General features: G+C 38.0%; 1 protein-coding gene across 7 annotated transcripts in view; it reads left to right on the forward strand.

The window, feature by feature from the left end:
* Window positions 1-13047, forward strand: part of LOC127004335 (sex-lethal homolog) — a 62568-nt gene that overhangs the window by 44664 nt on the left and 4857 nt on the right. For 2 of the 7 annotated variants that reach the window (XM_050871892.1, XM_050871891.1), the window contains exon 7: window positions 1745-1823. The exons of 4 other annotated variants lie outside the window; for them this stretch is intronic. In XM_050871892.1, coding sequence (XP_050727849.1) covers window positions 1745-1767 — 23 coding nt within the window. In that variant the 3' untranslated portion in view covers window positions 1768-1823. Of the gene's footprint in view, window positions 1-1744; window positions 1824-13047 lie in introns of those variants that run through there. One more of the 7 variants, XM_050871894.1, reaches the window with a different exon arrangement.

Here is a 13047-nt window from a genome sequence, read left to right on the forward strand (position 1 = left end):
GCGCGTGTGCCGTGGGACTGCCGGTGCCAAGATCATTGTTTACACAGCTGTCTTAGCAAGCACGTGGCAGTGTCTCCCTCAGCTTTTGCTCGCTCTGTAACCCTACGTACGTATTTACCTATCAAGTGTGTGTGTGTGTGTGTGTGTGTGTGTGTGTGTGTGTCATGTATGTAGTGCCTATTTACGTAATGTATTACACAGAACATTTTAACTGTTAGTGGTAACAGGCGTGCAAAATGTGAAAAAAAAAAAAAAAAAAAATCCCTCGGGTAACTCGGATTTTTGGATAACTCGGATTGGCCTTCCCCCAATTGGTCCGACTTATGCGGGGTATACTGTTGTTATCATTATACCAATTGAAGAAAACTGTTTTGCAGGGTTTGACTGACACCACGACAGCAGTTATTTGATGTTAGCGAACATTTCTACACGTTCAAAAAGTTATTGGGCAAACAGACTCTTCCCTGCTTATTTTTTTTCCTGCTGTGGATTTCTTTAATTTGTTGTTGAGAGCCTTTTTTAGTATAATAGTGAAGCCCAGGAAATAAGCCAGCCAGCTTAGAGAGTTTGTAGTCTTTACACATAGGCTTTGACACATCCAACACATTAACACTGGAAAAAAGTCGGTGTTTTAATGAATGACAGTGTTTCTTGATGAATGGTAAAGGCATGAGTGTATGTATATTCATTATATGTGTATTTATCTATGTACATTGTGTGTGTATGTGGGAGGAGAGAGAGAGAGAGAGAGAGAGAGAGAGAGCACGCTAGCCTCACAGCTGGGAGGTCCTGGGTTCGATTCCCAGGCAGGAGATAGATGGTCGGTCTCCTTCAATACGTTCCCCTGTCCATCCAGCAGTGAATGGGTACCAGGTGATGGTTATTGTGTCCCACCTACCAGGTGTGTGTGGGTGTGAGGTTTCAGCTGTACCCAAGGATCTGTCATGTGTGAGCTCGCTCATTCAAGGAGGATACTGGTTGACAATCGCAACTATTGTGTCGTCAGACCATAGTGAATTACACACACACACACACACACACACACACACACAGCTTCCCGCAAAGAAATATAGGGGTTTGGAACAGATTAAGTGAGGATGTAGTATCGACGAAGAGTGCAAAACTTTAAGGAAAAATTGGACAATACATATACGGAGACGGGACCACACAAGCGTAGGCCCAGGCCCTGTAAAACTACAACTAGGTAAATAAACACACACACACACACACACACACACACACATACACACACAGAGATATCTGAAGTAAAATAACTTTCCAGCTACTAATAATTAGTTCATAAGTCTTTTCTAAGGCACTAAATTTTTTGATAAGTATAATATGAATCTAAAGACTGTGTGTATACTGAATGAAGGTCTGACCTAGAGCAGTTGTATTAAATAGGCATTCACAGTCAGCTTTTATTATAGATTTATAAGCAAGTTCATTTAAAACTTAACAATTGAATTTAAATTATGCAGTCTAACTGATTTTGACATTATATATGAAGTAGATGTGTGTGTGTGTGTGTGTGTGTGTGTGTGTGTGTGTGTGTGTGTGTGTGTGTTTAAAACTTAACAATTGAATTGAAATTAGGCAGTCTAACTGATTTTGACATTATATATGAAGTAGATGTGTGTGTGTGTGTATGTGTGTGTGTGTGTGTGTGTGTGTGTGTGTGTTTAGGTGTAAGTAGGTGTGGTGGAGGTTTTGGCTCAGCACTGGCTCACTGTGCGTTGCCTACAGTATCATCACAGGTGGTACTGAGCCGAGGAGTGGAAGGTGATGCCAGCGCCACCCGCCCTCATCCTCCTCGCAAGCAGGTGAGCCAGTGTGATGCTGAATGGCCCCAAATTATCTTTGATAATCTATCACTAAATCTTGATGTATTAGTTCTTCCCCCTAAAGACTCCCTCAGCTAATAGTTGAATCATTCTATTTATCTGTCTCTCATGTTCAGTGCAGAGTACAAGGATATATAAACATAGGTCTTCCTTGTTCACTACATTCATGCATCTCATCTTTTGGAAGCTATAGTTTCAAATACTTTGCAAAATTTTTGATAATTTTTGAAAACATATATAAGTAGTATAAAGTTGCTGCCTTATTGAAAACTGCATATCTTTCCTATATTTAACAAATTTATAATTACTTTTTGCATATCTGAGGCACAACATTATATGCACAAACATTTTTTGAATACTGTGTTATCATTCCTGTGTAAAATCTTCTAAAAAAAAATGGAAAGGTTTTGAATTCATCATAATTGACATAGTTCTACAGTGATTATTCTCTGAAATTGTAAAATGCGTCTTTAATTGAGTACTATTTCAGTAGTATTATGACTGTACATATTTTGTTTACATTTGTATTGTGTAATGTTTTCCCATGATAGGGTGTGCAGTAATATCAATAATAGAAGTAAAATGATGGACATTGCATAGTTTGTGTTTCAGCTGAGCAGTTAGGCAACTTTTTCAAATATATGAGACTCTTTTGTTTCAGTGTGCCACTTTACTCAAATATTCCCAAAGATCAGATTTATTTGTATTACTTGACCAAGTTTATAGTAATAATATATTAATAAAAAAGTTGGTGGTCTTATTATTAGGATCAGCAACAAATATTTTCATTCACATTGAACATTATAATGTGTTACGTCAATTTTAGATATAATCTTAAGCTTTCGACTTTGTAGAGCATTTTGACATGTAGATTGTATACATTACTTGCCTCAAGCCATGGAGACTTTTTATAATGCATGTATGAAGTGCATGATTGGCAATATTTAGTATGCAAGTTGACTATTAAGAATGTGTGGATTAAGCTTGCAGTTTATAATAGCATAGTGCAACTACACCTCCAGTATTACAGAGTAAAGTACTCAGCAGTGTTCCCACTAACACATTTACTGTGGTTGACAAATATTAGGTTGATGGCAAATGAATTCATGTGTTGTTGCCCTCAACCTATAACCATTTATATTGCATCACTTATTGTGTGCATTCCAACATCAATAATTGCTTTGTATATGCCATTGTCCCTTGTGTTGACACGTTGACCTGTATGGAAGCTTCTGTACCTAAGGAGTGAGAATAGCTCAGTATTGCAAAAGTGAAAAAGCTGGTGGAAGTTTCTCCATAGCAAATAATTTGGATTTTAAATTAAATTTGTCATTTTGTTGTGGGTCAGAATTCCATCTTGTGGTTATATTGGAAAGTTGCTTTGTGTATGATTTTTGCAATAACATACCTGTTAGTTGAGGATGTAATCTGTCACTGTTTTGTCTCCTTATGTGTATGTTTTAGCTTTTAAAATCATCAGAATTTAAGGAAATTAGGAGACCAGATGGCCTTCACATGGCCCCTCCTGAAAATGGCTGATTCAAGAAATTCCCTTCCTATCTATGAAAACATCCAACCTCTTTTTTGAGCTTTCAGTTGTGTCTGTCTCAACTACATACTGCTCAGTGTGTTCCACCCATCCACCATCCTGTTAGTGAACCAGTTCTTGGCCATTTCCTTCCTGAACTTGAACTTATCCAACCCATATACCCATACCCATTACTATGTGTTCTCATCAATTTTTAATATCAGTACTTCATATATATTGCCCTTATTGATTCCCTTAATACATTTAAAAACTCAATTTAAATTCCCAGTCTACATCTTTCCAAAAGCTGTAAGTTAAGTTTTTCAGTCCTCTGTACAGTAGGTTCTTGCATCCTTGGATCATTTTAGTATTTTTCCTCTTGTATTGCCCCAAGGGAATCTACATCCTTTCTGTAATAAGGGCACCAAAACTGAACAGCATAATCCCGGTGAGACCTAACTAATGCCAATTTAGTTTAAAGATGACTTCAGAGCTCCAGTTGCTTGTGCCCAAGACTGGTGTCTGTCAGTATTACAGTAATTTTTGGGTTGAAGGTCAGAGCTCACATGCACATCTAATTCCCTTTTATAGGTGGAATGTTCAAGAACTGTGTTATTTAATGTTATTTACATGTAATGTTTAATGTTATATATTGTTTTTGTTTAAGAAATATGCACTTGTTTTAGGAACTCGGTTTCAAAATTATTCGAATTATCTCAAATTGTATATCCATCATAATGCATATGTGTTAGTGAGCCATATTAAGTAACTTTTCTGGCCATAAACTTCCTAGCATGTGAATATTTTATATTGTATGTATTATCAATTTTGAAATACTGTGTGAGATTTATTTGTATTTCATGAACACCATTTTAATTATGTAATAGGGGTTTCTTGAAGGTTGACTAAATGATTTGAAAAATATTTCAAAAGTAATCAGAACAGTGAATGTTGACAACAAAGGAATAGGTGTCAGTAACTCTAGAATGTATGCTGCTCTGGCACTCGACATGATTCACCATTACTTAATAATTTAGTTTGAAATTATATCATTAAAGAGAAGAGCATTGGCACTTCCAACTACAGTACTGTCTCCAGGATTGCGAGTTTCAAGTTTGCGATTCACCGAGTTTGCGATATTGACCCCCCAAAAATTGATTTTTATTGAAAACTGAAATTGCGATATGACCTGAAAGGAAAAGAAAAAGCCTGCTAAAACCGTTTTTTTCACACCTTGTTGTGGTCCTTGACTCCCAGTCTCGCTCTTACCCACCCCCTGGTTCTTTCCATTGGCCGCAGGAAGCATGGTGAGTGGGATCTGGGCGACCAGGCACATGTGTGCGAGCGGCCCCGGCCGCGCACTGGGCTTGAACAGCTTGCGGGTGGCTGATGGTGGTGGTGATGATGGGTGTCGGCGGCGTGGCGTTTGCATCAGTGCCGCTCGGGCGGTGTTTTCGTTGGGGCCTGTATGTGTGTGGCTGTGTTTATTGTGGGCCCAGGCTCCTCAATTTGCTGATTCTTGTTTTCCACATGTTGTGCGAGACTTCTTTCTTTTCTTCCATCTCTTTTTCAAAAAGAAGAGATGGTGGAAGAAAGGAAAGGGGTCCCGTGCAACATGTGGAGGATGGGAATTGGCAAATTGAGAAGCCCAAACCCATAACAAACACAACCTCACATGCACGGGCCCCGATGGGGATGTCGTTCAGGTGGTGCCAGTGCGTGGGCGTTGCCGCGGATGCTCATCATCGCCATCACTGTCATCAGCCGTTCAGGCCCGGCGCGCGGCCTGGGCTGTCTGCACGCGTGCGTCTGGCCGCCCGGATGGGTGGCCAAGCGCGAGATGTCGACGGATTTCAATTTCCCCATTAGAATAATGGTTCAAAGTTTGCGATTTCAACGTTTGCGACCCGCAAATTCGACCTATTTATCGCAAACTTGGAGACTACTGTAATTGTGACAGTGGAAGATGAAAGTTGAACTGATCCGTAAAACATGAGCCTTTGGTATGATAATTATTCCATATTTGTAACCAGTTTTTGTATTATCATTGTAATGCATGCAGGGCTGTAAAAAACTGGCAATGTGTTCTAAAGGATACCGGCCTCTATTAGAACACATTATTACTTAATTAGGAATGCTGTCCAAAACAAAAATATCTTCAGGAGAATAGTGTGTAAAATATTGTTTCAGGCATGTTTGTTACATAATGTTTATATCCTGTAGTATATTTTTTTTTGGTGGGGGACTTTTGAAAAAGATTTCAAGATAACTGACAAATTTAAGTGAGCAGGGTGTTCTGGTACCAACCCTGAATCACCCGTCTCCACCGTATTATTAGACAAAACAGCTTTTCCAGATTGTAGCCAATATTTTCTGAAGTAGGAATTTATATCTGAGGTTTCTGTCAACTTTCAGTACCCAGTGACTGTATGATAAATAGAGCTGCATCTTTGCTTGGCAGCAAGTCTTGTTCCACTTTGAGTGTTCAACTAGTGATCTGATTGTCTAGTGATCATTGCACTCAACACAGTGAAGAGGCCCCGTGCAAGAATCCTCAGCCAGCTAAAGAAGTCGTTATGGGGTTTCCCTTTCATACTGTAACCTTCTTATCTATCTGAGAATAGATACATATTCAAATTAAGAGGTACTGATCTTGTTTTCCAGCAAAATGAGTTAGTGGTGGCATAAATGGCTGGACAAATGGATTTTGAAGTGATGAGCTTTACTTGGGAGTTTTGAAGCCAAAACCACACTTGATTATTGTGCCAACACAGTCATTACATCCCCCCTTAGATAAAAATATGAAAATTGCTTCTTATGGTCCTAGGACTTTGGGTTACATAGCAGCATAATAAGCTACCTAGTAGACCATAATAAGTAGGGCTGATATGCAATTCTGATTAAACAGTGTTCTGGAAGATGTGGTGGTTCACGAAAAGACCAAATTAGCGTCCATCAGTACAGCAGGAATGGTGCTGACTGGACTGGATGTGTTGCGTCTGGCTCCGTGTGGAAAGTGCTGTGTCGACACGGCTGGCAAAGCCAAGGCCCCGTTGGATTTGTGTTACGTTTGTAAGGATTTCACATGCGAGAAATGGATTGGATGCTGTTTGTGCCCTAAATGGTGTCATGTGAAGTGTGCTCATTTGTCTGGAATTAAGCAGGAGAATATACCCAAAATTAATTGGATGTGCAATCCATGCCTCCATAAAGCATCTCTGGCTACCAAATTTGTGGAAAAAATGGAATGGAATTCAAGCAAGAATTATCTTAGGAAATATCTGTGGTTAAGGATGAAGTTGAATCAAGGGCTGTGAAGGTGCAGGAGGAGCTGGAATCAGTTGTTGACACGCTTAAAGGTGCTGAGCATGCTGAATCTAGCTGGGCTGAGGTGGCAAAGAGAGGCAAGGTCAAGAAAAATCTCTTAGTTGTAAAAGCTTCTACACAGGAAAAGAAGGCAACAGACATGAAGGATGAAGTCTCCCAGGCATTGAATGGTATTCAGATAACTGATTCAGGATTTACAAATAGAGGTAACATTGTCATGAACTTTGATAATGAGAACACAAGGGATGAGGCTGCTCGAAAACTGGAGTCTGTTGAGCAAATTAATACCAAGAGTGTTGGAAAGATGAAACCAAAGATCATGATATGCAATGTGCATAAAGAGGAGACCAAGGAAAAAATAAAGGAGACCATCTCAGACCACAGTGAGTTCTTACACGCCATTGGGGGTGTTGAGGATAAGATTGAGCTGGTTTTTAGCAAGCCTGCGGCTGGCGGCACGATGCACTACATTTTGAGGTGTGACCCAACTGTAAGAGAGCTGATTCACAAGAATCACGACAAGCTAAAATTAGAATGGGGAATATACACAGTGAGAGACAGATACCATGCAATTATACGCTATCATTGTCAGAGATATGGCCATTTTGAGGCCAACTGTACTGCCAAGACCAATGGAGATGCCCCAAATTGTTTCAAATGCACTGGCAATCATAAATCACGGGAGTGCACCATGGCTGAGAAGAAATGCATAAATGTGAGACACAAGAAGCCAGAAATCAACCACTCAGCGAATGACCAGTGTTGTGTAGTTCTCCAGACTGAAATTGAGAGAATTCGTAACATGACTGATCATGGCTATTAATTAGTGTCTGTACTCAAAGATAAATTGTGTGTGATGAATGTTCAGTGTGCTGGAAATAATTGTTGAATATTTAATTGTGATACTATTATGAAAATAGCAGACATGAACACTGAACTAATTGTTATATGTGATATTATTTGTGAAAGAAATTAAGACACTCACTCATTCACTACAATGTTTGAGAATAAGTGCATCGAAGACTATTATTGAGGCTAACGTTGAAATTGTTGACGGCCCTCGTAGAGCGCTGCTTCAGCGGCGGAGCAGGGCCTGAAACCTCGTCAACGGTAAACGGTAAACTTGGGTACACCATGACTCAGCAGCATCAGCCTGCAATTTTTCGTATGTGTATTTAGTGGGCAGCGCTGCACACAGGACTTTAAATTATTTGTTTTCGAGAATATTCTGGACTTTATTATTTTCCATGAATATATTTCTGAACCCTGGTTAGTGAAATGACAAATACCACCATGCAGTGGGCAACTAAAATTATTTCAAAATTCTTTCACATTTGTTGCTTTTGTTTTCACTAATGCTGTCAACCGTGTGAACAAAGCTGTGGCATATTTCTATTTTTACCCATATTACACTTTGTACAACTACTATAGGACATCCAAACAGCAACAAAGCCCAGTCAAAAATGTTAAGAAAATAAGCAGCTAATGACAGTATTATACAATATAGTAAAAAGCAGTCTAGCAGTGGGAAAGTGGCATCACTTGTTTTCCATTTGCACCTGCCCCTCAGACTAGATGCAATCAGTCATAGCCTGCTGGATCAGTACAGCAATTAAGTCATTCATAAAACAATTTTGTGCCTATAGATTATCAAACACTACCCCTCTGAACGTTTGAAATGCCTCAATCTCTGCACAGGTAGTAATTTTGGGTGTTGTCCAATAGTTAGAAATATTTAATGATTTAAGCTTTTGCAGCTGCTGCTATTCTGATAATACGACTTTTACTGCATAAGATAACGCTAGAAATGAACAAAACAATAAACAAAAAAATTAGCACTTCATACTGCTTCATTGTCTTCACTGATTTACTAAATATTTTTCTGTTCTGCTTTTTAGACCTTTATCATGTAATTTATCTTTTGTTTGTTGAAGCAATCATCTCAGAAAAGTAAACTTTCTTATTGATAAGGCAGAAATTTTTTCATGGAGTATAGGCATTCTCCTAGCATTAACTTCATATAAAAGGGCATTTACAGTCTTGTACAAGTCTGAGAATATTATCCCCACCAGGAAATAGGAAATACAGTGGGGCGCCTTATAATGTCATTATGGGACACCGTCAGATTCATGGTATGACACCTTGCAGAACAAAATCAAAGTTTTGTAGAACATTATGACATTGTGCACTGACACCCAAGTGTGATACACTCCTACTGTTTTCTCTCTCCCTCCACTTGCTACCCATGGAGCTGGCTCTCACCATTTCTTTTTCTCCCCCTCCCTGCTCTCTTGTGTGACCCACACAAGATTTGAACCACCTGCCTCCCACACAAGTTAATGCTCATTTCATACACACACAGCAGTGCCATGGTTATAAGCCTCAGCAACCATAATGCATTGTCCACCATTGTCTTCATTATTCAACCAGAGACCATGAATTTCTCTTGCGATTACCCATATTCATCATGTTATTCTTGCCATCCACAGCACTAATTGATATAAACAGCAATCAAGTTTTTGTGGCATGTTGCCGGTCTCAGAACATCACCATCTCTTTCTCAAACAAGACGAAGAACTCTTATGATATGAAATATTAAAATAAATATGAGCTGTGCATATATTTATAAAAGATTATGTAGAACAAGTTATTAAAAATCCTGCATTAGATGGCAACAAATGATGCAGCATCTGTGGCAGGTACAAAGCGTCTGCCATTTTCTTTTTAAACTTAACAGGTGACCAAACATATTGCAGAAGGTGACCAAACATATACTATTGTGAACTATATACTTTATCGAATTGATGAATGAAAGCAAATAGGTTGTTGCGTATGTAGTTATTTACCGAGCAGAATTGGTAAAAATAGCAATCTATTGCTGCTCAATTAGTCAAAAAATATTTTCAAACTAACAAAATCCCCCTTAAACCTAATGAAGAATAGCCTGTCACCATAGAATAATGATGGCAAGACTAATACCAAGACCTTGCACTGCTCAATGAATAGCCGCTCCCATGTCAACAAACCACACAGCTTATCTGGTCAAAGGTAGAATAGATTTACATTATGCGGTCCTTTAAACTGTCAACTGAGTTCAGATTAAGGTTAGTAATATTAAGCATTTAAAAAGCATTTTTATAATTTATATACCCCATTTCAAGTCTGGGGTTCTTAGGGGTAGGTAGGTCTGAAATAAATTTCCTCACAAGCCCTTCAGTTCATATAACAATTTTGCACAACATTATGCCTTTTGGAACGGACCGGTGACAGAAAACCCCACTGTAGTTAGTCCTGTAATCCTGTGAAATTATTCATTTGAGTTTGTACCTGACACTTTTTTAATAGTATATCGACATGTGTTGTACTTTGTAGTAAATATCTTAAAAAGTAAGGAAGTCTCAGGATAAGGACCACAAATGATTTTGCAAGCTTTACCTAGTCAAAGGTGAAATTAGGGTTGAAGAAATTAAGACAAATAAAAGACTGATTCTATTGAAACTATTCCTTCTTTTTTAATTGCTGAATTACTCTTAACAGTACATGTAATTGAGTAATCAGTATAATGATTTACACTTATTGTCAAACATTTGATATATTTTTATTATAATAAAAGATTACCCCTAAATTATATCCCCAGGGCACATGCCCCACCTTAGTTACACTACTGCTACAGTTGTGTTCATCAGCAATATAACAACTGGTACCTATCACCCAAATGCATACCAGTCACTGGATCCTTATGATCTGCTTCCTGATGCCATGATAATCAACTCACTTGTCGGAGTTACCCTTTTGTTTAGGTGTGTGAACTTCATATTGACTATTGAGAAAAAAATATTTGGTTTATTGCATGCTCTTGTAAAAAAACATAAGTTTGGGTACGTTTAATTAGCTTAATGAAGTTGCCGGGTCGGACCCTGTCCCATCAGCATTTTTATTGTGAATGTTTCCTGTTTTGTTGGAAATATGAATTAGAATTTTAAACCACCTTGTAAAAATATCAGCTAATGATTTTGTTCATTTATTTATAGATACACATCATCTCATATTGCCATTCATATGCTTGTTATGGGTAGCAGCATCTTACCATTAGATGTAAGCTCAGGACACATCAGTCTTCAAAGGAATCTATGGTGTTGCATTGTTGCATGCATGAGACTGAGCCAGCACTGTATTTGGTTGTCTTGTGTTTAATATTTTTGTTCACTCATACTCTTTAATACATTTTTTTCTAAGAATTCAGTATACGAGTATTATGATTTACATGTAATTCAATTTTTAAAGTGCTGCTTTTCTTTTTTCACATCATACTTTTCTCTATTACCACTTAAAAAGAAATAATAGAATGCACAATATATTTGTCTTGCTCCTTGGAATATATTGAATTTCCATTAAATTGAATGCTGGTGTAGGATTTGTTGTCTTTTATCCATGACTTCATGGATGTTTAGTCAGTTGTCTAGAATTTTTGAGGGGACCCTCCGCCTGTTACTCTTGAACGCGTACTTTTTTTTTGGCTCCTCAGAATGTTTTACCTATATCTATTATTGTTATATTGAAATTTGAAAAACTTAAAAGTTTGATGAAATTTGGACAAATATTTTGAGTTTTTTTTCTTCGGAAAAATGTCATGATTCTATGAAACACGCCTTTGACTGCTGGTCTTCAAAATATTTATACCCATTGCTACAATTCATCAGTAAAACATTTGGAATATGTATCCTCATTTTCATGGAAAAAAAAAAAAAAATCATACCTCAAAGATTTTTTTGCCTTGTTGTGGAGAGAAGGAAATACATAAAATCCTGACTAAAAGAGATATCATTAATGCTTTATGTACAAAAAATTTGTCTTTTCCTTAACTTTCATATGATAGTATCACTTTTATAGGTTAGAAACTAAGAAGTGTTTCTTCAGATACCAAAAACTTGTGTTTTGAGAAAATGACCGTTTTCTCAGACACTGTCCAACGGGGTGAGCAGCGCACAAGCTAAGCGCTCTCGTTAAGAGATGATGCCATAGTAGGAGCAGTGATATATTTTTAGAGGAATATCACAAAAATAAAGCAAACAAAAGCCTATATAATATGTAATGGTATAAACAAAGCTGTCAAATAGAAAACTGTGGTATGAAGAGGGATGACTACTCAGGTACCCTTGATACGCCCCCCCCGCCCCCCCCCCCCCCCTCTAACGGAAAATTTCATCATAGACACCTGAAACTTTCACAGAGTATGGAGAAATGATGGAGGAGTCTTTTTTTTTTTTTTTTTTTTTCCCCCCCAGAAAATCTTCGAAGTTTTCGGGTTTTACAGGTGGAGGGTCCCCTTATGTAGATTAATTTGCAGTTTCCATTGCCTGATTCATGTATTTATTCATTTGTTTGCTGCATTGTCAAAAGTTATGGTATTCAAGAATTATTGTTCCCCTCAGAATAATTCCCTCTTATTTTTTCTCATAATGTAACCACTCTCATTATAAGTTTATCTAGAAAATGAGGCTTCCTATCTTTAGAGAAACTGTAATACCACAGTGTAATAACACAACAATGTAATGTAATATACAGTTTCTCTAATGAATATATACACCGTATGTGCCTAAACGGAAACGGTTGATTAAAAGTATTACTGACCATCATGAGTGTGAGCGGGTCACCTTCACCCTTCATGCCCACAGTGGGGGCGGGGGCGTTAGGAATAGGTCACAGAAGTGGCCGTTGGCGCGGTGACCTTTTAGCTCATCGGTGGCACAGTCGGTATGCTGCCCTGACTTCTACTCAGAAGGTACTTGTTTGATTCCCGGCACTCAGTGGTGTTCGTTACGGGAGGCTTCCTATCTGTTTAGATTTATACAGCAATATCTTGACACGCAAAGTGGCAATCGTCAGATCTACCATATTAGATGATGACTAAGCTGGGGCTAATATGAAACACCTGGATTTCTCTGGTGACTGTGACAATGTCCTTCCTCATTAGTCTTCACAGACAACATTTAATTTAATCAGAATCTAATTCCAGCATTATGTTGTTCTATATAGGCAGTTATTACAATACTATAGTCTTTCATTAGGAAATTACAGGCGGCCATGCCCCTTGTTCTTTCAGTTATGATTGGTCAAGTAGCAGCCAGTCACTTGTGTTGGAAACCATTAGTTTGATTCACTCTTGTGTGTTCATAGTTTTCTGATATCTGGAATATTATAAAGCATACCTATGTCATGATGGCAACATTGACATTTTTAGGTCACTCCATATAACTTTCCTTCTGTAACACAAGATGATAATTTTTTTTTCACGTATTGCTTGATGAATGACAAAAAATACTGTATATGATAAAAAAAATCATATTC

This window comes from Eriocheir sinensis, chromosome 28, assembly GCF_024679095.1.
Source record: "Eriocheir sinensis breed Jianghai 21 chromosome 28, ASM2467909v1, whole genome shotgun sequence".
NCBI lineage: Eukaryota > Metazoa > Arthropoda > Malacostraca > Decapoda > Varunidae > Eriocheir > Eriocheir sinensis.